Source organism: Strix aluco, chromosome Z (assembly GCF_031877795.1).
Source record: "Strix aluco isolate bStrAlu1 chromosome Z, bStrAlu1.hap1, whole genome shotgun sequence".
NCBI lineage: Eukaryota > Metazoa > Chordata > Aves > Strigiformes > Strigidae > Strix > Strix aluco.
The window spans coordinates 69,862,460-69,889,136 of record NC_133971.1 but is presented as its reverse complement, the minus strand read 5'-3'; the positions used below and the strand labels follow the sequence as shown (position 1 = coordinate 69,889,136).

The following is a 26,677-nucleotide window of genomic DNA, read 5'->3' as shown; positions in this document are numbered from 1 at the left end:
ATACCATGAGCAAGCTTGCTAATGGTGCATTCAACTCCTGCATCCAGATTGTTGATAAACATGTTGAACAGAACTGGCCCAAGAATTGAGCCTTGAGGAACAACACTGGTGACCAGTCACCAGACAGATGTAGCCCCATTCACTACACCCCATGGAGCCATGCTCTTCAGCCAGTTCTTCACCCAGCACACTGTGTACCTGCTCATCTCACAGCTGGACAACTTGTCCAGAAAGATGCTGTGAGGGACAGTACCAAAAGGCTTACTAAACCCAAGAAAAACTATATCCACCACCTTCCCTTCATCCACTAGGTGAGTGACCTTATCATAGAAGGATGTCAAATTAGTTAGGCAGGACCTTCCCTTTGTTAACCCATGCTGACTGTGCCTGATGATTGCATTGTCCTTGAAATGCTTTTTAATAGCACCCAGTATGATCTTCGTAAGTATCTACAATCAAAAGGTTTGCCTTCTGAATTCATCCAGGGACGTGGAATTACTGTGTATCTTTTGCCTATGCTCCTGCCTCCTCCAGCCTATATCAGATATTGCAGAGGATGAAGTAATTCACAGGCTCTGGACAGAAATACTTTTTTTATTGTTGCAGACTTCCAAAGGTCCAGTGTGTACTTTACACCCTGAAAGCATTCTATTTTCCTTCTTGCAAATTTCCTTGACTTTTCAGAAGAAACCAAAGACACTAACCACTCACCAAAAACATCAAAATACACCATGAACAAGTTTGGAAATAAAGCAAATCATTGTTTTATTCATGAACATCAAATAAGTTTAAACATTTGTGGCCTACAAGCTTATGTTAAAGTAGTAACATAAATTTCTTAGAACCTATCTAACACCCACAGAAGTCACTGGAACAGCTCTAGCAAATTTTATCATCTCTGGAAAGGGACAGGAATGAATTTACTTAATAGATTCATTAGATCAAATCACTTATTACTTGATAGGTGATTTGGATGGAGCTATGGCTCAAACTAATTTGATTCTTTCTACATTCACACACACAGAGACACAGTAAAATGCATCCTGCTGGTGTTTCCCATTGCACATCTTCTGAAAAAAAGTATTCTGTTAGGGGTTTCTCCGCCTCTTCTTCAGATAATTGGCAAATGCATGCAGGACTGCTTCTTGAAGTCTGTTGCTGTGGAACACCCATAAAGGGACGAACTGCAGGACACATGCCTTCAGAATAATCAAGCAAAAACAATACAAAGGCAAAGGGTTATAGAAACCTCTTGAAAGAAATTAACTCAGTGTTCAGAAAGGACACAGAAAACAGTAAATGCAAAAGCTTTTACTTTATACTTTCAGTATGTGTGTTTCTCTTAAGAGGCAAATGTTAATTCCTCTCAGTTTTCACCAAATCTGTTCCCTTCCATATACTTTCATTTAATGCTCATCATTAACAGCTGCCTTGTATAAATATTTATTCTATTTTGTTAGCTTGGTATCCTAAGGACATTATGTTTATGTGATAGCACAGTCTGTTTTTATGTCATTCCCCCTCCCCACTAATAACTTTTGAATCGGCTGACCAACATTTGTAAAGGAGTAGGGGTCCCAGAAATACTCCTAATCTGGTCATAAAAACAGGCAGCTAGAGAAAGGATAAAGACTAATCAGATATCAAAATGAGCTCAGCTCAAGACACAAAAGTGGAGAAAGCCACACTGTGCTGATAACATTATGCTTTACTTGTATATTCCTCCCTTCATAGTTTACTGGTGCCATATTAGCCTGAACAACCTATTCACTGTTTCTCTTTTGATGTCCAACCTTAAGGTCTCTGAAAACAGTCAAAAGAACCTGCTGAGCCCAGGCAGCCTTGGTTCAGCCTTTGGGTCCCATTTACAAAGCAACAAATTCAATTACCAGCATTTCATGGGCTAAACATCCAAAAATCTCATCTCCAAAGGTGACATAATCCAGTGATTCACTAACAAACGCTTCTGCTGTCTTTGTAATAAGACCGGGTTTTTGGTACATTGTCATTGGAGTAGAAACACCATAAGGAGCCACTACCTAAAATAAGAAATCATACTAACAGTGTAATGTCATCTAACATTCACATGAGACCATTCACTCTGCAGAATCCCACAGCATCTGACAAATTGTAACAGATACTTGCAATGGATTAAGGCACTATGTGGAGTAGGTAATGGTACTATGGTGGAATAAGGAAAAAAGATGCATACTAGGAGGAGAGAGAGCTTTGACAGGGTCACCTAGCATTTCACCAAGGACAGTTACACTATACAGATTTTGGCATCTCAGATATTTTTGAAGAATTTGTTAAAATGAAGGCAAATGTGGTGAGATATAGCATTACCTGTATGATAATTCCCTTTGCTTTATATTCTGCTTGTAGTGCTTTGGAGAAAGTGCTTATAAAAGCCTTGAATAAAATAAAACAAAATAACATTAGCATAGGAAACTAAGTACTTTCACATATGCTCACAAATATGTGCAAACAGCTTCTTAACAAGGATGGCCAAGCATCATACAAGTTAAGGCACAGTGCAGTGGTGAAAAACTTAAAAATTAATTTTTCAAGACAAAGTTCTGCTGGTGCACATGGATGATTGAAGATTGACTGTTTATCTGCACCAGAAAAGATGGAGCTTGGCGTTAGCCCAAGCCCGACATGAAACAAGTACTACTGCAGACTGGATGGAAAGCTTTGTCACATTTATGAAAATGCAGAGATATAACTATATTGAGTCCCATTTATTCTAGCTATTGTTTCATGTGGCTCTTATCTCTCGCTGACACCTACCCTCCCAGTTCAACACTTACACTGCTGTTTCTCTTGCAATAAAAAGGGGAGTGAAATACAACTCATGCCTTCAGTGTATACATATTAGCGTAGTCTACAACTATGATTTTCAAAGTCAGGTATTTGGGAGTCTGGGAAGGACTGTAGCTTCAACGTTTAAGTTTTATCTGTCTACATTTTTCTCCACACCATGAAGTGTATGCATATACCAACTTCTTTTTGTAAAAGATGAGTTTCTTTGAAGACTGATTTTAGGAGTTAGATCTTTGAGAAAAATTCAGAAACTTGACAGTGACTCCTCTGTAATTAGAAATATAACAGTCCTACTAAGGAGAAAAAATGACAGTGTTTCAAAGCCACCATTTGACAGGTCTTACAACTTAAAAACCAATAGTGTCGTGATATTGCATGAAACATCAGTATGCTGATAAGTAAAATAGTTTCCTTTCACGGCATTGAAAAAAAAGTCAATTTAAAAAGAAACAAAGGTAAAAGATACCCAAGAATGAAAAAAGTCAAAATAATACAACCATATCACTTTGAAATAATGTTAACTAAAATTTTTTAAGGAACTAAAATTGTCTGGTTTGAATGTAGTTCAAGCTTTGAGTAATGAGAAACTTACATTGAAAAGAGCAAAAGGAAATGGAAAACTAGATTTTCTTACCAAGAATAACTAGCTTTTTCTTACCAAGCTGAACTTTAGCTTTTCAAACAAATACTGTTAAAATTTTTCAGTTGAAGCAACCCTGAGCTGAGGCAAGTTGCTTCTGGAGTTTCAGTAAAAATCATTCACTCCTCATTTTTACAAGCTCTGGGGTTTTAATTCAGAGCAAAATTTCAAAGTGAAATCTATGAAGTCAGGCAACTCACCACCCACCTACCAGGAGTTTTATTCTTGTTTCCACAGGCAAAATCTAGCACTGCTGTGCATCTACAGTTTTGAGTAAACTAGTTAAGCCAGCCTGGTAAAAGTCATCACTTCCCAGCATGAGGACAAATTGGGAGCAGTGGTATAATACTATTTAATCAAAGGCAAAAATGTCCCAATGACCAGCCTGGATTTCCCAATGATCAGCAATGGATTTCATTTACATAGCTTCACTGATTCTTAGCTCTCAGCTAGTGCTAATTTATATTGCTTCATTATTTTGGTGGAGCAACACTGATTTATGTCCTGGTAATCTGGCCCTGTATTGCTGATACAAACACACTGGTTAACACTTGATGCGGATTTCTTTATAAAGCAGTGTGAAAGACTTACCTTAGAAGCTGAGTACATTGTGTATAATGGACAAGGGAAAGTACCCAGACCAGAGGACAGATTCAGAATAAGACCTTTCTGTCTGAAATTTAATTTAAACAGTTACATTCAGTTTACATTTGACAGTATTATAGTAAAAGCCTGCACAAGTGGAAAACAACTTTTTCCCCCAGAAGGCATAGCTCTCCTATTATACTGTAGACTACACTTTCAAAAGACCCAATTTTTACGATTTAGTTAGGTGCAATTAAGCCTAAAACAGCTAGGGATAATGTCATAAGTGAAATTTGAATGCTTAGAGGAATCAAAACCATGGGAACATTGTACCTGCTATTGTACATCTAACAGAGCAAAAAATGCCATCAGAGGAAAGATTTTATCCTTCTAAGTAATTGGTAGGTCTCCTTTGCTCATTAGCCAGCACATTCTTTTTCCTCCTCCATGCACCTCTTGTTTTAGCTTCTCTATTCACAACTCCCTGTACAAATCACTAAAACCAATTCTTTCAGCAACAACCAGGAATAAACCAAACCAAAATAATTAAACAGTAAGAGCTTATTTTGTTGCCAAAACAAAAAGTATGCACTGGCCCCTAAAATGCAGTAGTTAACAATGTTTTCTAGACACTCCATCTGAAAACCTTAACTTCTGGTTTAAGGACCCTCATGTCTAAAATACACATTGTATTAAAAGGAGAAAAGGAATCCTTAATTGCATAGCTGAATTAATCTCTCTGATGTAGTACAGGTATTTCCAGAGCTTGAAAAGTATTATTCCAAGCACAGCTACCACTCTTAGAAGAATACAACAGTATATTCAAATCCCATTTCTTGCCTAATTAGACCCATCACATGTCATTTTTTTCCTGCAACACCTGCATGGTTTTACTGGAGACAGTCCTTTATTTTATATTTTCTGTCTTATTCTACAGTTGACTGATAATTTGTGGCAGTTCCTATCATTCATTCACACAGCACTAACAGCAAAAGAAGAAATCTTACTGATTGACATTCTGTAAAGTGCAGAAATTAATAATGAAAAAGCATAGCTAGCACTGAATAAACTGGAGGTAACAGCTAAAAGCTACTGAAAGTTCTAGAAAAAAAGATTTTACCTTGCCTCCATTTGTTTCAGAATTATTCTTGTCATCTGTAAGACAAGCATGTTAAGAATTATATCTATTCTCCCTCTTTCTGATCGCATTTTTCAACTGATTTTGTTTTATTCACAAGATTTTCCACTTGCTGAAGCCGCACTCATATGTACACAGTTCAGATAGCTAAAATGTGGCACATTCAAAGTTTTGGAAAACATTTTAGAAATGCTAATGGCCTACAAATCATCTGAATTGTCAAAAAATTCCAAAGGTTAGTCTTCCAAGCAGTGAAAGTCTTATGCTTATCCAAAGCTTCTCAACAGTATCTGAATTTCATCATTCTTCAATAGTGAATCAATAGTAAGGAGAAATTCAACTCCACAGGGTTTTAACATTTTTCCTTGTGCCTCTACCTGGATCAGAAAGAGCAGAAAATCATGAAAAGACAACTTTTTTCTACTACCAAAAAAGAGCTTTAGGATCTTTTTTGATGCTAATTATTTAATAATCCATTCTTACTTTAACAGTAGACTTAATCACACGATTTTTACAGTGCAATTAAATCCATTTTTAGGTAAGAAATCTGCTTCTGTTTTATTGATAACAAGCCTAAGTCCTTAGGGAATTCATACTCATACTATTGACGCTTTATAAAAACACACATATGTATGAATCTTCTCAGGGTAAGAGTGTGACCTTACTTGCAAAGGGTAGTAATGAAAAGTTTTCAGAAAGGATGACCATGCAGGTGGGTCACATTAGCTTGGGTGAAGGGTAATTTCCAAGTAAAGTGGAAAACATGGGAAAAAGTCCTGCTTTTGCAGTGCTGAAAATCCACTGACATCTGTGGGAGCCAGGAATACCTGGAGTTCAGGCATCCCACTGCAAGGAGTGGTGAGCAGGATCCTAGCAGGAATCAAGATGGGGTGGGGGGCACCCAAACAGATTTAAAGATGATTTGGACCTAACCATGAGGAATGCTACTTAGGAGCATTTCTTTATATTATGGAGGAAGGTGAAAGCTCATGAAAGACTGAAAAGGACATGGTTGCAGCACTAGGGGAAAGGAATCCCCAGGTCCTGGTGAAGCAGAAGAAGGTGATTTTGAGGTATGTTTGAGGTGGGAAATGATAAAGGGAGAAACCTTTTGTATCCAGACAAGGGTATAAAATGTTTGCCTGTTTTTGTGAGGCATATATACACCACTCAGATACTGCAGATATTTCTGTTCTTTTGACATACAAATAGAATAAAACCTAGGAGCAGAAAGTTCACCAGACTACTTTATGGAAGAATTTGTTTCAGTTGACTGATATTACATGATTTAGTATCTGTCATTAAGCAGCAGTACAAATTTGGGATGTAAAGTTTGCTAGCAAAATAAAGAGGAACATCTGTTGATAATTTTCATGTCATGTTTAGAAAGATATTAGCCAAGGCTGAGATTTACTACAAAGCTCCCGTTCTGCTCTTGTTCATGTTAACATGCCGCTTGCAAACTGCAGAGTGATACAAATATTAATCAGAGGTGGAAAGCATGAAATACTAACTGTTCTTGTAAGGGAAGTAGCCAACCAAAATTAGCACCAAGAGGTAACAATACAGAATTGGAAGTCAGCTTCTTAAGTTTCTGTCCTGCACTAATACAAAAATATTTTTGCAGAACAGAATCGTGACAAAAAATGCAAGTACAGTACAAAAAGTCAGCCTGCAGATCTTCCTGTCTTGAAGATTTTGATTCTGAAACAAATCTCCCTGTTTACCAAAACATGTTTTTGCAAAGTGTTTCAGCTGCAGTGTAATGCTGTGTCTCAACCGAGCAACTGTGTCAAAATGCTTCCAGTCAGCTCTGATCAAAATATTTCATAGGCAGTAGAAACAGATGTGAGTCCTTAAAATAATGCCAATGTTCCTGCTGAAAATTACATTCTGCTGATAAATTAAATTAAAATACACAGGAAAGCTAGTAGATCACTCTTGTGCAGGACTAATTTTTTCCAATAAAATACATCATACATGTAACAGATGCAAGTGTGTCACATACCTTTGTAACAGAAATAATGTTGCAGTTGACAAGGTTCTGCAGGAAGCAAGAAACCAGTAAGTTGACAGTTAACTTCAGAGAGTTTGTAGTTTATCTAGGTAACAAAGCTAGCAATTCCACCTGAAAAGCTTTCTAGCAAGGCAGTTGCTTTTAGAGCTGCTTAGCTTGCCTTGAATTGTCACTGACTGTGCCTATGAGGTGGGATACTCAAAGGCAGGTAAGTCCTGATTCACTTTATTTTAAACACGGAGCTCAAATCTCCTTTGCATCCCTTTGATTCCATGCCCTCCGATTTGCCTAGCCACGTCATGCACATGGCAAAACCCAGAAGCCTAGTGTCCAGGCAGAGATTGGCACCAGCAGATCGAGCTGGACACACACAGCAAACAAATTACAGAGGGGCCAGGCAGAAACGGCGTGGCTCTCAGTGGCAGAGACAGACTGTGCAGCAAAATCACTGCCACCTACAGATATCTTCACAAGACCAGCAAGCAAACAAGTCTAGTAGCAGCAGAGATGCCATCATACAGCTGCAGTGCTGAGAGAAGTAGCCTGCTTGAGGATCTCTGATTTGTAATAGGTGATGATATACAGACTGAAGGGATCCTGAGATAGGTGCTAGCAAGAAATACACTCAGAAATTCTGTTTTTTTCATGGATAATACTATAGAGGTAAATAACAATAAGGCAGTGAAAAACTTGATCACATCCTTAATTCTGTCAAACTATTCTACATGTGTAAATTAATTCTCCCCCCAAAAAGTAAACTGTGTTTAATTTTACATAGTTAAGCAATGGTGTTCCAAATAAAGTAAGTTTTGATACTACTAACAAGAAGCCAACACTTCAGCTGTGGCTGTGACCAGGCTGGACTGCATTACATTACATACAGGTGAGGAGCAAGCCAGAAGGGTTGCTGATCCCTGCTACACCAGGCCAGCTTTCCCCTCTATCACTCGGTGCTTGCTGCAGTTTAGCTGAAATCTACTGTTCTTTTTCTCTTGCAAGCTCTTCTGAGTATTAAAAATAAATCAAAATATGCTCCTTCAGGCCCAGTTCTTTTGCCATTCAACTGAACAGTTAAATACATGCTGATTGTAGCAGGAGCAGAATCTGTCCCTTGTTAAACAGAATTACAATTCCTCGTTGTTATATTCGAAGTAGAAACCCAGAGTAATCCTACCTCATCTACATCTGGTCCATTAAGGAAACGGCATGGAAGAGGATTATGAAGCATTCCAACATTGTTAACTAATCAAAGAAGATACAATGATAAGAATTAAATCTAGACAAAGTGCATAGTTCAGCTAGTTAAACAAATGGCTTCTCCTTGAGACCCAGAAGCTTTTGAGCTGTATGTGAAGAGAAATGCTGTTCAGCATCGGGTCTTGTTCTTACTGAAGTCATCAATACTGATCAGTGCTGACTTCAGGGAGCAGAAAAACAGCCTGTTGCTACAGTTTGGGGTTTTGTTTGTTTGTGTGTTGTTGTTGTTGTTTCATTTGTTTCACTATTAAAAAGGATTATTTTCTTTTAAAAAAATCCCATGTTTTCATTGTTGCTGTGTGGATTGTACCAATTAGTGTTAGCCACAGGCTCATTTCAGATTGAATATAAGAACTGCACACAGCTGTAAAACAACCGATAGTGAAAATTAATTCCTTGAGGCCAAAGAGGGAGGAAGTCACCCCACATGCTGGATGCTGCTTTTAAAGCGCCAGAAGAGGTTTCACAGTAAAGAAGCCACTGTTCAGAGAAACAGGAAGCCTTTGGAGAATACTAATTCACTTTTAAAACTTGTTCATGATAAGTAATGCTCAAATGCATTAGGCAGCTGTATCCTTTAAGTGTCGGCTAACAAGTTGTTGTGACACATCATTTATGCACTTCTCTGTTTAATACACTGCAGCTATAAAATACTCTTCGATTAAGACCTTAATGACTCACCCAGAACACCAATATCCAAACCTTGCAGACTTTTTTCAATGTTCTCATATACTGTATTTTTAGTGAAATCAGCTTGTATAACCTTCACCTTTTGACCAGTGGTCCGCTCTGTAATTAAGAAAAAAAAATAGAAAACCCCTTCACATCTACCCAGAGAGAGGGACTGCTGTAATTAAGTAATGACAGAAGCAATCAGATGTCTCATTTAGTAATGCCTGCTTTACAGTATGCAATTGTTTCAACTTTCTTAATTTAAGAAATATTACAACACCAGCAAAACACTCTCACTGTATCCAGTTGTTTTTCAGGGAAATGGCCTGGCAAATACAGGATTAATTTATGCCCTGAAATCAGCAGAAGTTCCCTCATAAAATCTAAACATGATTTGGTCCTTCAGAAAGAAAAAAAAAAAAATCACCAGGACTTCTTCCCCTGGTTATCATAATATTTACAAATGAACACTGTTAGCATATGTTAGAAAATATGGGTGCCAGATCTTCTACATAAGCACAGTTTTTCAGAATGTTTTAAAAGTGTTTTCATATGTTAAGATGAACATTTTAACAAGCAGAGCTTATCTTTTTACATAGGAGGAGGGGACAACAGTGCTGGATGTGATGCAGTATTTTCTGTCTTACTTTCAAACAATTCCTCTCCTGTTTTAACATTTGGATTCCCATAGACTGAACCTTCCTCAGGATTTTGCAGGACTAAAAGGCATTTTAAGGAGGGTATAGCTTAAATTTTACAAGGTCAATTTACACAGAAGGGAAAGGGAAGTGTGTGTGATTTTTCCAGTGTCATTGCTATGCAGGAGTAGAGTCCAGCTGTACATTACCATTTTTCTCAGCAGTTGATTTATTGCTGTTCATATTTTCAGTGAAGTTTCATGAGGAAAAGAGGTAGAGGCTCTTATTTACTCATTTTTAAAGGCAAGGTTCTCCTTTAAAGGGGCCTGGTAAGGTCTCTTCTAACTAGATGTTCACATTGTAAATTCTTGCTACTAAACCTCTGGAGTTTTATGGGCAACATGAAATCCAGGTGAAGTTTGCTGAAAAAGTGACAGGCAAAGCTTGGAAATGTCAATAGATGATTGGATTGCAGACTCGCTGCAAGTGGCAGGAATTCAGGTGCATGCGGATAGCAGAAAGTCTGCTTTGGGTCTCTGCTTGTTTGGAGCGTGATTTTATCATACCAGCAACAGAGAGCATTCCCTTGAATAGGAATCAGACTTGCTGATTTCTACCCAGAAATCTTGCCTCATGCCTTGGTGTACATTCAGAACTTAGAAAGAGAGGCCTTGCACTAGCTCCTGCAGGAGAGCAAGGCTGGCAGAAAGCTGGCTTTGGGTCCCGCAGGCCAGTTTGCAACAAAATAGAGCCTCTGTTGGAGGATGAGAGAAAGTTGTTCCCTCCTGGTTGTTCCTCCTTGCCCCTTGATATCCTCCAAGTCTCAACCACTTTACGTTACTCAAGTAATGACAGCAGTCTGAGGAAACAGCAGACACTCTGATTCCAGACCTGAAATGCAGGCTGTGTCTTGTGTGCAATTTTAGAGGACATCTGTTTCCATGACAGAAGAAAGGAGGAAGGAGTGCCCTTTTTCTTGCCCTCTTTCTAAGCTGCAGTTGTGTGTATGAAAGGGAGAAACACCCTTTGAACCTTCAACCTATAAAAGCAACTCTAGTGGCAAATGACCCCCTCATGGTCCCAGGGTGGGGGAATGGTACAGCTATAAAGAAAAGGACATTGTGAGTGTAAATGCAGCGACTGGGAGAGAACAGAGCAACAGCTGGAGCAGACACCTACAGTGACCTTCTGATTGAAGAGTTCTATAAACAAAATGAGACGGTCTTAAAAAGTGTGGTGATACTGTAGCCATCTTTCTTGTGGGCAATCAGAAGGGCAGCCAAAACTAGAGCAACATAAAAATGAGGATCAAACAAACCATTTGGACTTTCTCTGCATCCCCTTGTCTGTACTGCTGCAACCAGCACTGTCAGCTAGCAAACAGGTACTCCAGATGGCTTTCCTCTGTCTCATTTAAGAATAAAACAATATATTAAAACCCAACAAAACTATCATGCTGATAAATGAATTATCCAGGGATAGCTCTTCAGAAAATGATAAAAATTCTGCAAAGGAGAGAGCCAAAAAACAATCTCCAATGTTTCTTATGTGTCTCTCTCTCTCTGTGACAAAGATTTATGACAGTCTTTGAAGACACAAACCATTCCAACTCTTTTTAAAAGTCCTAAGCATGCCAGAAGCAAAAAGCCTGGGTTTTCAAACATCAGGGCAGGTTATTGTCTTTTTTTTAAAAATGAAGAGAAAATTAATCTATGAAAATTAAAAACTTGAACTGAGTTGTTTAATCTGATGTGTTATAAAATGTATCATTAAGAAGGATACTTGGGAATCCCACTTGTCAGACAGGACAACATGCTGCTTTTTGAAATTTACCAGGAAGAGAACAGATCAGGATGAAGTATGAAGTTGGTTAGGATCTGCAGTCTGACAGAAACTTTCCCTTTCTACTCAGAGTTATGAAGATCTTCTGAAAAACTGAGGTAGCAAAATAAATGCCTAAGTGACACGTAGAAAGAGGAGACCCTTTTGAAGTGCTACAGCAAAATTTGGATAGGAAGAGAGAAGCACTCAGGCTAAGAGGGGCATTCATATTCAGTGGAAATTTGCAGAGGAGTGCAAAATGAGAAGTTATTTTAACAACAGAAAGAGGTTAAAAAAAAAGATTTAAGACTGGGGGGAAATAGAAAAAGTCCTGTTAGATTATAAAGCACAAGTTCTGGCTACATTTCAAAAGTCTTTTGGAGAAATGCATCTCCTCAGATACAAAATAACTCAGGTTCAGAAATAACGGTAAAATAGAAGAGACAAAAAAGATGATCTAAGATACCAGAGAACACAAACTCAGTGAAAAGCAAAACAAAACAAACTCCACAAAACAAAAACAAACCACAGGAATTGCTACTAGTTACCAGAGCACTCAGAAAATTGGTCAAGGCCCTGAAGTGCTCTGTTACATAATAGTACATATTGGAAAAACAAGTCCTGAGCAATAACGTTTACCTCAAGGGACCAGCCAGACACAAGAGGCATTCTTAAGAGTCTTTGAGGACGAAGGAAGGATGTGTCAAGTGAGTTGTTTTATACTAGTCAGTGATGTCAGCTTGTTACCTGCTTATAGCTCTTGGAGCAGGAAGGACAAGAGGCAGAGGACACAGTACAGCAGATTGGAAACTCAACCTGTAGCAAGGGGGACAGCTAAATGAATTAGCACCTTCACAGGTCTTAGTGGGAGCAAGGCACATTTGGTTCTTAATGATATGGGGTGATTTTTTTATTCACTGCTTTATTCTATATTAACAGGCATAATTTCAGGAGTGAGAGGTGGATAGACTACTTCCTGCATCACCAAACCCAAATTCACTAACCGCATGCACAGCTAGTGTAAACTGGTACAGCTGTATTTTCTACTGCTTTCTGATGATCACACGCCTTATCTTTCCTTAAATGCAGATTTGTTTCTTCTCAAAAAAAAACCCCAAACCCAAAACCAATGCCCCAAAAACCCCAACAACCAAATCCCAAAAAACCCAACCACCTTTGTTGTGAATAATTTTTATGTCTTACAGAAGCTGCTTTTGTTTGTTTGTTTGGCATTAACCGCCAAACATTACAGACCCTGGTCATATAAATAGATCCTAACATATAACTTTTCAATCAGGACCTAGCTCTGCCTGTACAGCTTGTTTAGGAAATGTAGGCAGAAGAAATAAAAAAGGAGTGCAATTAATAGCATTACATCACTTCTAATCTCCTGGTTTTATGGTTTGATCAATGTTTCACAACTACAGTACTAAATGTGTTAAATGAGCAGTATACCTGGCATAATGGTCCTCTCCATCTGCCCTCCACAAGACTTATTTTGTTATCTTTTATCTCATTCTAAAAGAGCTTTCCAGTCTGAGTGGGTGGAAATCTGGTTTTCAATTGCAGTGCTTCTTCAGAGAAATGTTTTTCTTACTGTGGATTTCTGCCTGCTCCAGCTCTGAGAGCTGTTCTCAGGCACACCAGTGGCCCACAAGAGTTGGAAAGCCAAACACTCAGATGTCTGAAATTACCCTTACTTTAGACTCTTTTAACTCATATTATTCAGTATCCAAACTGATAGGCAAATAATATCATCAGTTTGAAAAGGGGGGCAAGACTTTTAATTATGGTGTCCAGCTGATTGCAAAAAGATACATGGTGTAGCTGTTAAGAAAAAGGAAATGAGTAATGTGTCCAGTCCTGCAACAAATTTACATAGCCTACAACAAATTTTTTTGTCTATCCCTCTGTGCCTTAATCTCCTTGCATGTTAGTTCATGGTAATGATAGCCACTTCAAGCGAGATACTGCTTGTTTAAGCAGTTTAGAAAGAAAAAGTCAGTGAGAATTAGAAAATTTAGAAAACAGTACAATCATTCTGGTTAAGCTTCTGCTTCATTTTTGGTTTCCGTTGTTTATTTACTCACACAACATCAGAGTAAGTTTAACTTTTCTTCCTTCCCAGTGACTGCTTAGCTTAATTACAGTAAAGCCCGAGTCTGAAAATTGGAATCAACAGAACATTTCCGAAGCTTTAACATAAACCCACATTCAGAGCTCCCTGCTGATTTTAGTGGCCTCCAGGTCAGAAACTCCATGCTTTTCATCACTGAATCTTCCTCCCTTTCTTTTGTTTCTGCCATCTACTTGTTGTTATGTACTCATTTCCAACCTGACACAATAAATAACAGATAAGTCATTCTGGGCTTCAGCCAAAACCCACTGAAAACAATGGAAAGATCTCACTGGGAATTGCCACCAATTTCAGCAAGCTTTGCAGAAGACTCTTTATGCCCACAACCCAGCTGAACATAGTGTGGAAAACTGATAAGTGTAGCCTGAGCTCCTGGGGTCACACCATCCACGTCCCCACACCTTGGATTACATGGATAACACTACTGCTGACAATGAAGCTTCCACAGCATGAAAAGTCACAGGTCACTTTTGCACAAGGCACAGGAGTGTTTGCAGGGTAGGCTATCTCAGCTGTACCTTTCAGGACATGGCAAGTCCTACATTACACACTGCTCACAATTCAGCACAGTATGGCCTCAGTTAGGAAGGTGGCCAGTGGATGGCTTTATAATAAATCATAGTGCAGAGGAATTTACACTATATCATCTCTCCAGCCCTCCATCACTTTTTGCCTTTACTTAGCTACATTAGTCTCAGGAATCTTATTGTTTTAATTCTTTGCTTCTGATTATAATTTACAATGCAAAGAAACTATAAAAACTCTTTAGCCTTTTTTTCTTCAGGTTTCTCTTATTGTAATTCTTTAACATTTAGCTGCAAAGAAATACAACAATGACACCAGAGATGACCTAATTCCCACAGAAATTTTTTTTTATGGCTGTTTACTTAAGAAGGGCTAGTGAGGGATGTAGTCATATTGGTCTCACAGATACAACTGCTTATACAGATTATTCAGGGAGTTGGTGATTTCCTCCTCTGATATCCCTTGCTTCCCAAAGGAAAACAAGTCTACCCCTGGAAAAAAAAGAGAGAAATTGGACAGAAAAATTCAGGGTCTAATCCTTGGTTTTGGTAGGTGAAGGTTCAGAAGTTACAGACTTTTTCACTCACTTCAAGTCTGCCCCGTCCCTGAGAGATGCACTGCTCTCTCTGCAGGTAAGTATCCTGGACGTGATACTCTGTTGGAGTCAGCTGCTAAGCCTGCTTGAAGGCAAATCTTTCTGACAGAGGTGTAGTCTTGGAGCAAAATATGTTTAACACAAGAACCTGTGAATCCAGGAATCTGGTGAACAGAAACCATGTATAGCAAAACAGACAGTGGGAAGAATAACCTTGATTACAGCAATCTTTAAAGTTAATGGAGGATATAAACTGATTTGACTCCTAAAGAAATCTTTAATATACTTATCTTAATGTATTTAAACAAGCCATTCCCCCCAGGGTAGATGGCTATTTTCCTTTGAAGAAAAGAAAGGGAACATTAATTCTAAAGACAAACTATTTAACTGCTTTATCAAAAGCCAAATTTAACTTGAAAACCTTAAAAAAAACAAACAAACAAACAAACCAAAAACGAACCAGGTACCTTGACTTAATTTTTACTCCTCCTTTGCTGTGTTCCAAGAACTGGCCTAAAGGTAACCTTATTTCTCAAGCATAAACTGTTTCATAGATCCCTCTGACAACTCTAATATTACATGTCCTTTGCCTGTATTTACAGATTATAAAGGCAGATGAAGCCCATAAAGAACCCACATTCACTTTTTTTTATCAAACCCATTGCACTGTTTGAATGATAGCATATATTTTTAAAGTGATCTGTGACTAATTCTGCTGCCTCCCTGGGGCCTGTGCCAAGGACCTCATGGCTAAACTCCCTGCTCTAGTGAGACCGAAGGACTACTACCCTCTCCTGGTTTTTCAGGTAGGTAGTGACAACATTACCAGGAGAAGTCCAAAATCAATGAAGAGAGATTTCAGGGCCTTGGGGAAACTGGTTAAGGGGTCAGGGGCACAAATTATGTTCTTGTCCATCCCTTCAGTTGTGGGGATGGATGAAGAAGAATACAGGAGAACTCAACAAACGAACTTGTGGCTCCAAGACTGGTGTTATGGGCAGGGCTTTGAATTTTTCAATCTTGGGTTGGTATACAGGGCACCAGACCTTTTGGCACCAGATGGGATGCACCTGTCCCAGAGGGGGAAAAGGATCTTGGGGCAGGAGTTAGCTGGGCTCATTGAGAGAGCTTTAAACTAGATTTGAAGGGGGAGGGGGACAAAACACCAGCCCATCTGAAGTGCATGTATACCAATGCACACAGCATGGGTAACAAACAGGAGGAGCCTGAAGCCATGATGAAACAGGAAAATTATGATGTAGTGGCTATTACAGAAACATGGAGGGATGTCTCCCATGACTGGAGTGCGCCAGTTGATGGCTACAAGCTCTTTAGGAGGGATAGACAAGGAAGGAGAGGCGGTGGGGTGGCGATGTATGTTAGGGACTGTTATGATTGCTTTGAGCACAAGTGTAGTGAAGACAGGGTGGAGTGTCTTTGCGTTAGAATCAGGGGGAAGGCCAACAGGGCAGATGTTGTAGTAGGAGTCTACTCTAGGCCACCCACCCAGGACAGAGAGGTGGATGAAATATTCTATAGGCACTTAGGAGAAATCTCACGATCGCTTGCCCTTGTTCTTGTGGGAGACTTTAACTTCCCAGACATCTGCTAGAAATACAACACAGCAGAGCGGGACCAGCCCCGGAGATTCCTGAAATGTGTGGCAGATAACTTCCTGACACAGCTGGTGAGGGAACCAACCAGAGAAGGTGCCCTGCTGGACCTCCTCTTTGTGAACAGAGAAGGACTGGTGGATGATGTGGTGGTCGGAGGACGACTAGGGCACAGCGATCATGAAATAATAGAGTTCTCTATTCTTAGAGACGCCAGGAGAGGGGGGCAGCAGAACTGATATCCTGGACTTCCAAAGGGCTGACTTTGTCTTGTTTAGGCACCTTGAAAGGATCCCCTGGGAGACGGTCCTGAAAGGTATAGGGATCCAGGAAGGCTGGGCACTCTTTAAGAAGGAAGTGTTAATGGCTCAGGAGCAGGCTGTCCCCAGGTGCTGTAAGAGAAGCCAGCGACAGACAAGACCACCCTGGCTAAACAGGGAGCTTTGGCTGCAACTCAGGGAGAAAAGGAGAGTTTACGGCCTTTGGAAGAAGGGGCTAGCCACTCACAGTGATTACAAAGAGGCTGTGAGGCTATGCAGAGTGGAAATCAGGAGGTCTAAAGCCCAGCTGGAAATTAATCTGGCTTCAGCAATCAAGGACCACAAGAAATGTTTCTATAAGTATGTCAGCAGCAAAAGAAAGACCAGGGAGGGTATCCATCCCCTGCTAGATGCAGGAGGAAACATGGTAACAAGTGATGAGGAGAAGGCTGAGGTGCTTAATGCCTTCTTTGCCTCAGTCTTTAATAACAAGACTAGTTGTATTGAGGGAATCCAGCCTCCTCAGCCAGAAGACAGAGACTGGGAGAACGACCCCCCCACAATCCAGGAGGAGATAGTCAGTGACCTACTGCATCCCATAGACATACACAAGTCTGTGGGACCGGAGGGGATACACCTGAGGGTGCTGAAGGAGCTGGCTGGGGTGCTCGCCAAGCCGCTTTCCATCATTTACCAGCCGTCCTGCCTGACCGGGGAAGTCCTGACAGATTGGAAATTGGCCAATGTGACGTCCATATATAAGAAGGGTCAGAAGGATGATCTGGGAAATTACAGGCCTGTCAGCTTGACTTCTGTGCCCGGGAAGCTGATGGAGCAGCTCATCCTGAGTACCATCACACAACACATGTGGGACAACTGGATGATCAGGGCCAGTCAGCATGGGTTTATGAAAGGCAGGTCCTGCTTGACAAACCTGATCTCCTTCTGTGACAGAGCGACCTGCTTATTGGATGAGGGAAAGGCTGTGGATGTTGTCTACCTTGACTTCAGTAAGGCCTTTGACACCATTTCCCACAGCATTCTCCTGGCAAAACTGGCTGCTCGTGGCTTGGATGGGCACATGCTTCACCGGGTAAAAAACTGGCTGGATGGCCGGGCCCAGAGAGTTGTGGTGAATGGAGTTAAATCCAGTTGGTGGCCGGACACGAGTGGTGTCCCCCAGGGCTCAGTTTTGGGGCCACTCCTGTTTAACATCTTTATTGATGATCTAGACAAGGGGATCGAGTGCACCCTCAGTAAGTTTGCAGATGACACCAACTTGGGTGGGAGTGTTGATCGGCTCGAGGGTAGGGAGGCTCTGCAGAGAGATCTGGACAGGCTGGAGCGATGGGCTAAGGCCAACTGTAGGAGTTTCAATAAGGCCAAATGCCGGGTGCTGCACTTGGGCCACAACAACCCCCAGCAGCGCTACAGGCTTGGGGAGGAGTGGCTGGAGAGCTGCCAGTCAGAGAGGGACCTGGGGGTGTTGATTGACAGCCGGCTGAACATGAGCCAGCAGTGTGCCCAGGTGGCCAAGAAGGCCAATGGCATCCTGGCTTGTATCAGAAATAGCGTGGCCAGCAGGGACAGGGAAGTGATCTTACCCCTGTACTCGGCACTGGGGAGGCCACACCTTGATGACTGTGTTCAGTTTTGGGCCCCTCACTACAAGAAGGACATTGAATTACTCGAGCGTGTCCAGAAAAGGGCAACGAAGCTGGTGAAGGGTCTGGAGCACAGGTTGTATGAGGAGCAGCTGAGGGAACTGGGGTTGTTTAGTCTGGAGAAGAGGAGGCTGAGGGGAGACCTCATTGCCCTCTACAACTACCTGAAAGGAGGTTGCAGAGAGCTGGGGATGAGTCTCTTTAACCAAGTAACAAGTGATAGGACGAGAGGGAATGGCCTCAAGTTGTGGCAGGGAAAGTTTAGACTGGATATTAGGAAGCATTTCTTTACAGAACGGGTTGTTAGGCATTGGAATGGGGTGCCCAAGGAGGTGGTGGAATCCCCATCCCTGGAGGTGTTTAAGAGTCGGGTCGACACAGCGCTGAGGGATATGGTGTAGTTGGGAACTGTCAGTGCTAGGTTAACAGTTGGACTAGATGATCTTCAAGGTCCTTTCCAACCTAGATGATTCTGTGATTCTGTGACTAGAAGGGTTCAAACAACACAGTAATGCCAAAAATTATTTGTAGTATTGGAGCAATACTTGGGGCTATATCTGTAGCAGTATCTGAGGCCCTATTGTACTAGATACTGTACCAAGGGAAGAGACCTCCAGATCCCTGTAAAGCCAGCCTGCTAGACAGGAAGGTAAGTTTGAGACAAACACTTACCAACTTCGGAGGCTACTCTCTGCAGTTTATCAAGAGTTCTGCTTATCATAACTATATTTAATCCACGTTTTGCCAGCTACAAGAGAGGAATATAAAAGTTGTTAGGAAACAGTAAGGTGACAAAAATCTTTCAATTTTTTCCCATTTTGCAATAAAAGGAATAATGGATTTTTTAAATTGCTTTCACTCACCTGTCACCTGCCTAATGGGTAAACAACAGATATTAAAACCAGGCCAAAGAAAAATCAGGCTTCTAACAGTCTTCCAAAACGTCTCCTTTACTGTAGAATCTTGGACTCTTACAAGAAAAATATACTGGACAACAATCATACCCCAATAATATGAGCAAAAATAAATAATCTGAGTGAATTTCAAATTAATGAAAGCTTGCAGGGAGTGGAAGCAACACGGCAGTCCTCAGAAACACATTTTTATTTCTACTTGGATTTGGGAGGCCAAATATGTTGATGACTTCCTAGTTATTTTACAACACCACCTTCCACTCTCACTTTTTTTATCCTGACATTATTCATATTTTTTTAATAGAAATAAAATCTGATACAGGTCGATGGATAAATTTTAACTGTTTTTTTCATTACATGCAAACTAAACAAAAAAAGCAAACCAAGGAAAAAAGGTAAAGTCCATGTGTAAAACCTCAAAATATAGTCAGAAAATGTGCATCTAGAAAGATGGTGGCAAAAGTTTATAGCTGTGAACAGTACTTAACACAGCAGTTCATTTATAGTCTGTTTGGTATTCCCATATGCAGAACAAATAGAAAATGGTTTTCTCCTGTCCTCCTGAGGCCTCCTATTACCATCAGTTCATCAGCAAAGACTGAGAGAGAAACATGGCCCAAGCTTTTGAAACAAAGTTATTAACAAGTGGAAACTGAACTGAGTTGTGTGTATAAAGAATGGGAAGATAAAGCTGAAACTAGAAAAATGCCTGTCAGAGCAAGGAGAAAGAGAGCTAAATTAGTCAGCACAAAAGATAAAACCAATATCATCTGAAAGTACCAGGTTTGCTTAGAAGAAGAAACTAACTGGCGAAGGCCACACACTGAAGACCCATTCATTCCCACAGTTGACTCCCTGCAACACTTTCTCCTTAAATCTATTTAAGGGAAACTGTTTGTTCTGTTGTGCTCTTCTGAAACAATGTGGAGAATGTTAAGGAATAAGGACCTTTGTTGAAAATTCTGCTACATCAAGAGTACAAGGGGCAGACTGTCTATTAAATGCACCAGCCACAAACATTTGCATTTTCAGCAAAAAAACCATGCTCACAATTCTGTGCTTTTGGAGACCCTCTAACACAATTGACTGGTGCTCCAAAGAGACCTCCAGAGACTTAGATGCTCAGGAGTTTTGAAAGCTTGTTTTAAGGGCTCCTTTTGAAGTTCTCAGGAAGAGAACTATAATTGCCTACATACTTTGTCCACAATGAGCTTGACTCGAGACGTTTCGGAGACATGGGCACGGTTTCCATGGCCACTTGCTTCCATCTGCCATTTGGGGGTGTTTCAATGTGGATTATTTTAATTTCTGTGCCTTCAGACCCAAGACCAAATATTAGCCATGTCATATACAAAATAAAAACAAATATCATCTCAGCTTGCCTCTGTATTTTGTTTGTAGAAAACTCCCCCCTAAAACCTAAGTAAAAAATTATTCCTCTTGCTAAGATTGCATTGTATCTCAGCTCAAAGCATGTTTGTGGCAATCTCATAAAATTGTTAACTGTCAGGTGAGAGGACACTCCCCTGCTGCTGTATACCAGACTAACCAGAAGCGTAAGGCTGTAGCAGCCATAGCAGCCATTTCTCAAGGCAAAAGAGGCTACACACTTGACCACTCTTTTTTGCTTCCTCACCCACATAGAAAATGTGCATCCTTTTCAGAAATAGGTTTCACAGGATATTGTAACTACCATGACATTCAAACGCACCCTGAAGTAAACAAGAAGAACTGCGTTTAGAAAATAATTTCCTGGCCATCCACAGGAAAGGTTAAATCAGGTTTAACATTATCACATTTCAAATAAAGGTAACTTTTAGCACAGATGTCTACAGCACAAAGCATTTTCCGACCACAGAAAGGCTTTGACGTTAGAGGATGGTATTTTCCCCCACAGTTAAGAATAAGCACTGGCTCCCAGCACTGTGTAACGTGAACCGGCTTGGGTTAGGAAATCCTGACTCCTAGCGGCAAAGAACTAAACTGCTCCTGAACCTCAGTCTGCCAAAATGTAAGATCATTATTACTGACTCCAGCCATAATGCATTATGACAAATTAGAAAAGGGGCTAATAATGAAGAAGGATCAAGCAGGATGTGCACTCTGGAATCTCACAAAACTCATGGTTAAAAAGTTTAAACATACATTAAATTAGTATAAAGTCACTCTGCATTTTCTAGCATGTTTTTGCAGCTCAGTCTGAGGTGAATTTTTAAACAATAAAGCTTCATGAAAGGCAAGACACAGGTTTTAGATTGAAACCATGCATGTAACTACTACAGTTACCCTGACAAATTGGTTATACTCTACAATCAATAGATTGGATCAATAGATGTAATAATTTAAAATCTCTAATAATGCTTTACGGGATTTGTAGCTGCCTACCATAAATTTCTACCTATTACAAAAGAGATTCTTCTCTCTTCTCCAGGGTTGTGCTGATATGGTCTCAGTGCTTCACCCCTTTTCTTTCCTTGCCTGGGGTTCAGACCTGTATGATTCAAATCTTTCAACCCTTTTTGGTCCAGCAGACCAAGATTGAGACAACAGGGCAGAAGGATCCTGCAATCTTTCTTCTAGCTGTGCACCTGTGCAACACAAGTAGAATAGCAGTATTTCCAGGAATAAATCCAAGACCAAGCAGAGAAATTAGAACACATTTGCAACTGGGGCAGGAAAACTCAGATCATATTTAGCTTGTATTATACTGCTGGTAATACTATGCACAATTTCAGGAAATGAAACAAAGGTTTAAGATTTGAGAAACTGCTGTATAAATGAATGTAGTGCCTGTCTCAAAACCGTCTGCTAAAACACTGATTAAACACAAGCACTGGCCTGACTTATAAGTTATGAACTATTAACAATAACAAAAATGGTGACCATGTGAGCCACCAATATCCTGCTTGTGCCCTGACATCAGATGAAAAGTGTGCAGAGGTTAAACCACAAATCTCAAGAGTATAGCATGGCCTCATCCATAAACCCAGTACGTTTGAGGTGCTAAATCAGTAATGGATGTTCATAACACCATAGGAACCTATGCCAGAAGAACATCCGAGAATTTTGTACCCTGACATCAGACCAGCAAGACCGCAGTGCCAAGCCAAAAACTCCAAAGGCACACAGATATTAAAACAGCAGGGTCAGATTTATTTATCCACAAGCCACACACAAGTGTGTGCTTCAACCTCAGCCAGCAAGATTATATGCCAAGCTATGAGTTCATGTGGTGTGGGCTCAGGATCTGCCCCACAGAGCAGTAGCTGAGCACAGCTTCAATCAAAGGGACCACCTGGGGAGGAAGGTACATCTCAGCATGGATAAAGATGGCTCTCAGTCATCCCACAAAAGCCAAACATAATCAACAAATGTTCCTCAAAATTTAGCCAGTTCCAGCCAAGTTTTTTTTTTTTAAAAAAAGCACAGTAGTTGTTTTATTTTTTCTCATGGTATAAAGCAGGCATTTGCATTCTATGGCTGACCTTTTAAATGGGATTTACTCTTGCATAACTCATATAGCACAAAGAAAGCAGAACAATGACAAAGGCTCTGATCCAGCATTTCACAGGTTCCTCCAGCCTTCACATAGATAAAATATCACCAGGTGCTCACACACAAAGTTAGTTCAGCAAGCTGCATGTACACGTGACTACACCCAGAGGCATGGTATTAAATAAATGTTTAAGTATTTTTGACAGTTCCTCTCCCTGTCTCGATTCCAACCCATTCCCCCCAACCTATGTATTCACCAGACCCTTCCCATTTGCTCATCACTACAGCAACTCAGTGAGTGGACAGAAGGCAACATTTTTCCCTTCTCTCCCACAGAAGAACTTGTGATCTTTATCACAAATATGCCAAATGTTAAAAACTGTAATACCTGGTATTTGTCTTTGTGCTTCCTATATTCAACGCACCTTCAAAAGCAGTTACTGTATTGCCATTCCCAGTAATGAAAATCATGAGGCAGGTGCTTAAACAATCCATACACTTAAAAAGACTAGCTTAAAAATCCTGTAAATTAATTCAAAAGCCAACTCATTTTCCTTTCCTGTAAGATATATTTTATAATTTATGAGCATAAGACATCACATCTAAACTCTTGCATATTACAGGCTGCTAATTTTTACCTCTGCTCTGAAGACAACAACTCATGTTTCATTGCTGTTAAACTTCTACAAAGGGGGCGAGTTTCAAATGAACACACCAAAGAAAAAATCTACCATTCAGTTACTATCACTAATAGCAAGGCTGGTACAAGGCCACCCTGCCTTCAGTGTTGATTAGCACGGGTAAATAGAAAGGGACTGCTGTAGCTACAGGGACAGCTCGGAGCTCTTCTCTCTTCTTGCAGCCTCCTAGAGCTACTGATTCTTAATTAAATGATTAGGTTTCCTTATAATTTCCGTAACTTTTAGTTTATATTAATTTATACAGATTTTGACTACAGATTTGTTATTTCAGATATATCTTTCAAAATGTGTTTGCAAGTGTAAAGGCTAGAAAATTACATTTTGTATGTTAATGCTAGACCACCCCACTGACAGTCAAAAAGCAGATTAGCTGCAGAACTGGGAAAAAAAGGACAATTCAGGAGACTTCCTACCCTGGACAGACAATGCAAAATCTTTTGGATTACTCATTTTATTTCCTTGGTCTGACAAGACCATTGAGGCATGAATGACTTTCTTCTGAAATGCAGCACCAGTTACCTTTCAGAACTCGATTAATGCTACTCTGCACATACAAGGGAGAAGGATTAACACCATGTTTGTCACAGTGGCTTTGAATCCTAGAATAATTTTACTAATTTGCAGAGACTAATGAAGGGGTAGCAATTGCTATTTTGTTAAAATAAACAAGGGTAAATAATCTATCTTACCTCAAAGGAATATGCTTTTCCAAGCCCATCTCCTGCTCCTGTGACCACTGGAGAAAGTAAAAAGAAGAATAAAGATTACATTTGGAGCTCTGCTTTAGTTTTTTCTTTCTTCAGTTCTTTAATCTGTGTTTGAACACTGCAACATAAATGCTTCTACTGAAGCACAGAATCAATCTTTTTAAAAATTTATCTCCTTGTGACCTTTTCATCTTTTTGTTATTTCATTCAGCACTTTTTGTCTTCAAAGCAAATCCCTCCCCACAGTAACCTATCTGATGCAGTAGGTAGTTACTACTCTCAATTTCAATGCGGTCAACAACAAGCAACAAGTCAATTGCCTAAACAACAATTGCCTCAGCAACAAGTCAACTGCCTAAGAGGTGATAGAATTTTCTTCTATATACATATTTTTACAAGTTCTGCTTTGCAAATTTTACACTTACACGCTGGTGGCAGAATGGTAGCAGATAAGGACTAACTGGTAACTGAAGCTGATATAACACTTTCTCACACAAGAAATCTGTCTGTAAACATCACAGCAAACTTACCACCATCTATAAAATGCTCTTCCTTCAGAGCTGTACTACTCAGTTTACCTTTGGATATAGTGTTACTGGGAAAGTAGACAAACTTTGGCATTTTTAAAGCACCTTGAACTTTAAATGTTACACAAATACCACAGAGAAATTACAGAAGGAAAATCTATCACCTTAGACATAAAGAAGAAATAAAGTAGGAAAACACCAAAGCAATTCCAAGGTAAAACACCTAAGTTTCAGAGGAAAATAGAAAATTAGTCAATCTCAAAAAAATGTGGATTAAGGACTTCTAAATTGCGAGAGACACTGGGGAAGCAAGATGATTTTGGATGGTTAGGTTTGTTGCCAACAGAAGAGCAATTTCTCTCTCATTTCACAGAGAAAGAGACCTCTCAATGAAGCAGCAGTGGATCCTTAGCTTTCTAGCAGATCTGCAGATAAAAAGCAAGAGTCTGTTGGGAAACAAGCTTCCACCTGTCAACTTTTAATTTTCATTATTCTCAAGATCTCATGTGCCACACAATACAACAAATCACCCAAGCCCTATGAATTTTACTGGGCCCAGAAGACTTTATGTTTATAAAAAGGACAGAACATAAAGGGTCCACTAAAGGAAACAAGTCTCCCAACCTTCAGTGGAAATAAGGATTTTACACAGAAAGTTATATATGCTGCTCCTCACCTCACACACAGAACAGGGGTCCTTGTCTCACTTAAATCAAAACAAGACATACATATTGCTTGAGAGGCAGCTAGTATTCAGGCAGGTCTTCTTCACAGAGGTGGATTTAATTTCTTATTAATCCACTGTGAGATGTGCTTATTAAAGATGTATTCAACCCAGTCACATCAAGTCTCTAATGCAGGGGAAAGGAAAGAACCACAAGCATACTGTTTGGGTCACTTCTTAACAAGATGCAACCATCAATCTGTAGCTCAGGAACTCAGAAAATGTCTTATCTGTTCATTCTTGCCTCATACTGATAATTTAACAACCTTAAGAAAAACATCAATGATCAGTAGGAAGAAGGTGGTGTTTATTAAACATATCTGTTATTTTATGAGAATGTGTAGTATCTTTTAAAAAGTACTGCCAAGTTGCAGCCTTTGAAGTTTTTAGGCTAGAGTAGATTTGGCTTGTTAACGATACCAATAAGGATAGGTCACCAATGTGGAAAAAACACACTGAAGCAAAATCACTGGGAACAAAGAAAAGTTGCTTTGAAAAGTGAAAAACATATGCCAGACATAAACTATTTGCTTCACATATCAGGAAACTGAGGGTATAGGCAATGCTATTAAAACTAAACTATTTGCAGTAGAGAAAAAAAAACAGAAGTAGAAATTGGGAGAGAATTCACATCTACACACCAGGTGTGTGAGCTGTTACCAGTTTTGACTATTTTTCTGTTCTCTCCAAGTACACAAAACCTTCAGGCTCATAAACCCAAAGTTACTAGAGAAAACAAAAGTTAATTAAGCAAACCACACCTAGTGGAAACTGTGTTTTGTTCTGAAGGGACAGGGTAAGGAAATGCAAGGAAAACCATTCCTGATCAGTAATGTAACAAGCCACCACTCAGTTACAAGAAGAAGGTGAAGAAGTTTCCTTTACCTGCCCATTCTCCCAGCGACCGAAAGAAAGTCTGAGGCAAAGTATTCCAGATACGTGGGAAAATATATTTCATAAATCTGATGCATTTTACCAGAATGCAGAAACAGATCAGACCCCCAAGAAGAGTGAGTAGCTGATGCTGGAACACTTCCATGGCGAGCAAAGGCAGTGAGCTAGCATGAATTAGTCGCTCTCACCCCGGGAAATGCCTCTTTCCAGCACGCTGCTAGTCTCTGAGCACTGGCAGAGAAATGAGAAGTCTAATCAAATCACGTGATTTTCTTCTCCCATGGAATGTCCGGGGCTTAGATTAGAATAACTTCTCTACATTACACC

General features: G+C 40.0%; 1 protein-coding gene across 2 annotated transcripts in view; it reads right to left on the bottom strand.

The window, feature by feature from the left end:
* Window positions 1–740: 740 nt before the first annotated feature.
* HSD17B3 (hydroxysteroid 17-beta dehydrogenase 3) overlaps window positions 741–26,677 on the bottom strand; it is a 27,173-nt gene continuing 1,236 nt past the window's right edge. The window contains exons 1-11 of one of the 2 annotated variants that reach the window (XM_074813584.1): window positions 26,342–26,549; window positions 24,188–24,234; window positions 19,061–19,136; window positions 9,145–9,252; window positions 8,381–8,448; window positions 7,198–7,233; window positions 5,172–5,206; window positions 4,058–4,139; window positions 2,347–2,412; window positions 1,890–2,039; window positions 741–1,199 (exon numbers count right to left, since the gene is read on the bottom strand). In XM_074813584.1, coding sequence (XP_074669685.1) covers window positions 1,089–1,199; window positions 1,890–2,039; window positions 2,347–2,412; window positions 4,058–4,139; window positions 5,172–5,206; window positions 7,198–7,233; window positions 8,381–8,448; window positions 9,145–9,252; window positions 19,061–19,136; window positions 24,188–24,234; window positions 26,342–26,495 — 933 coding nt within the window. In that variant the 5' untranslated portion in view covers window positions 26,496–26,549 and the 3' untranslated portion in view covers window positions 741–1,088. Of the gene's footprint in view, window positions 1,200–1,889; window positions 2,040–2,346; window positions 2,413–4,057; window positions 4,140–5,171; window positions 5,207–7,197; window positions 7,234–8,380; window positions 8,449–9,144; window positions 9,253–19,060; window positions 19,137–24,187; window positions 24,235–26,341; window positions 26,550–26,677 lie in introns of those variants that run through there. The other variant, XM_074813583.1, reaches the window with a different exon arrangement.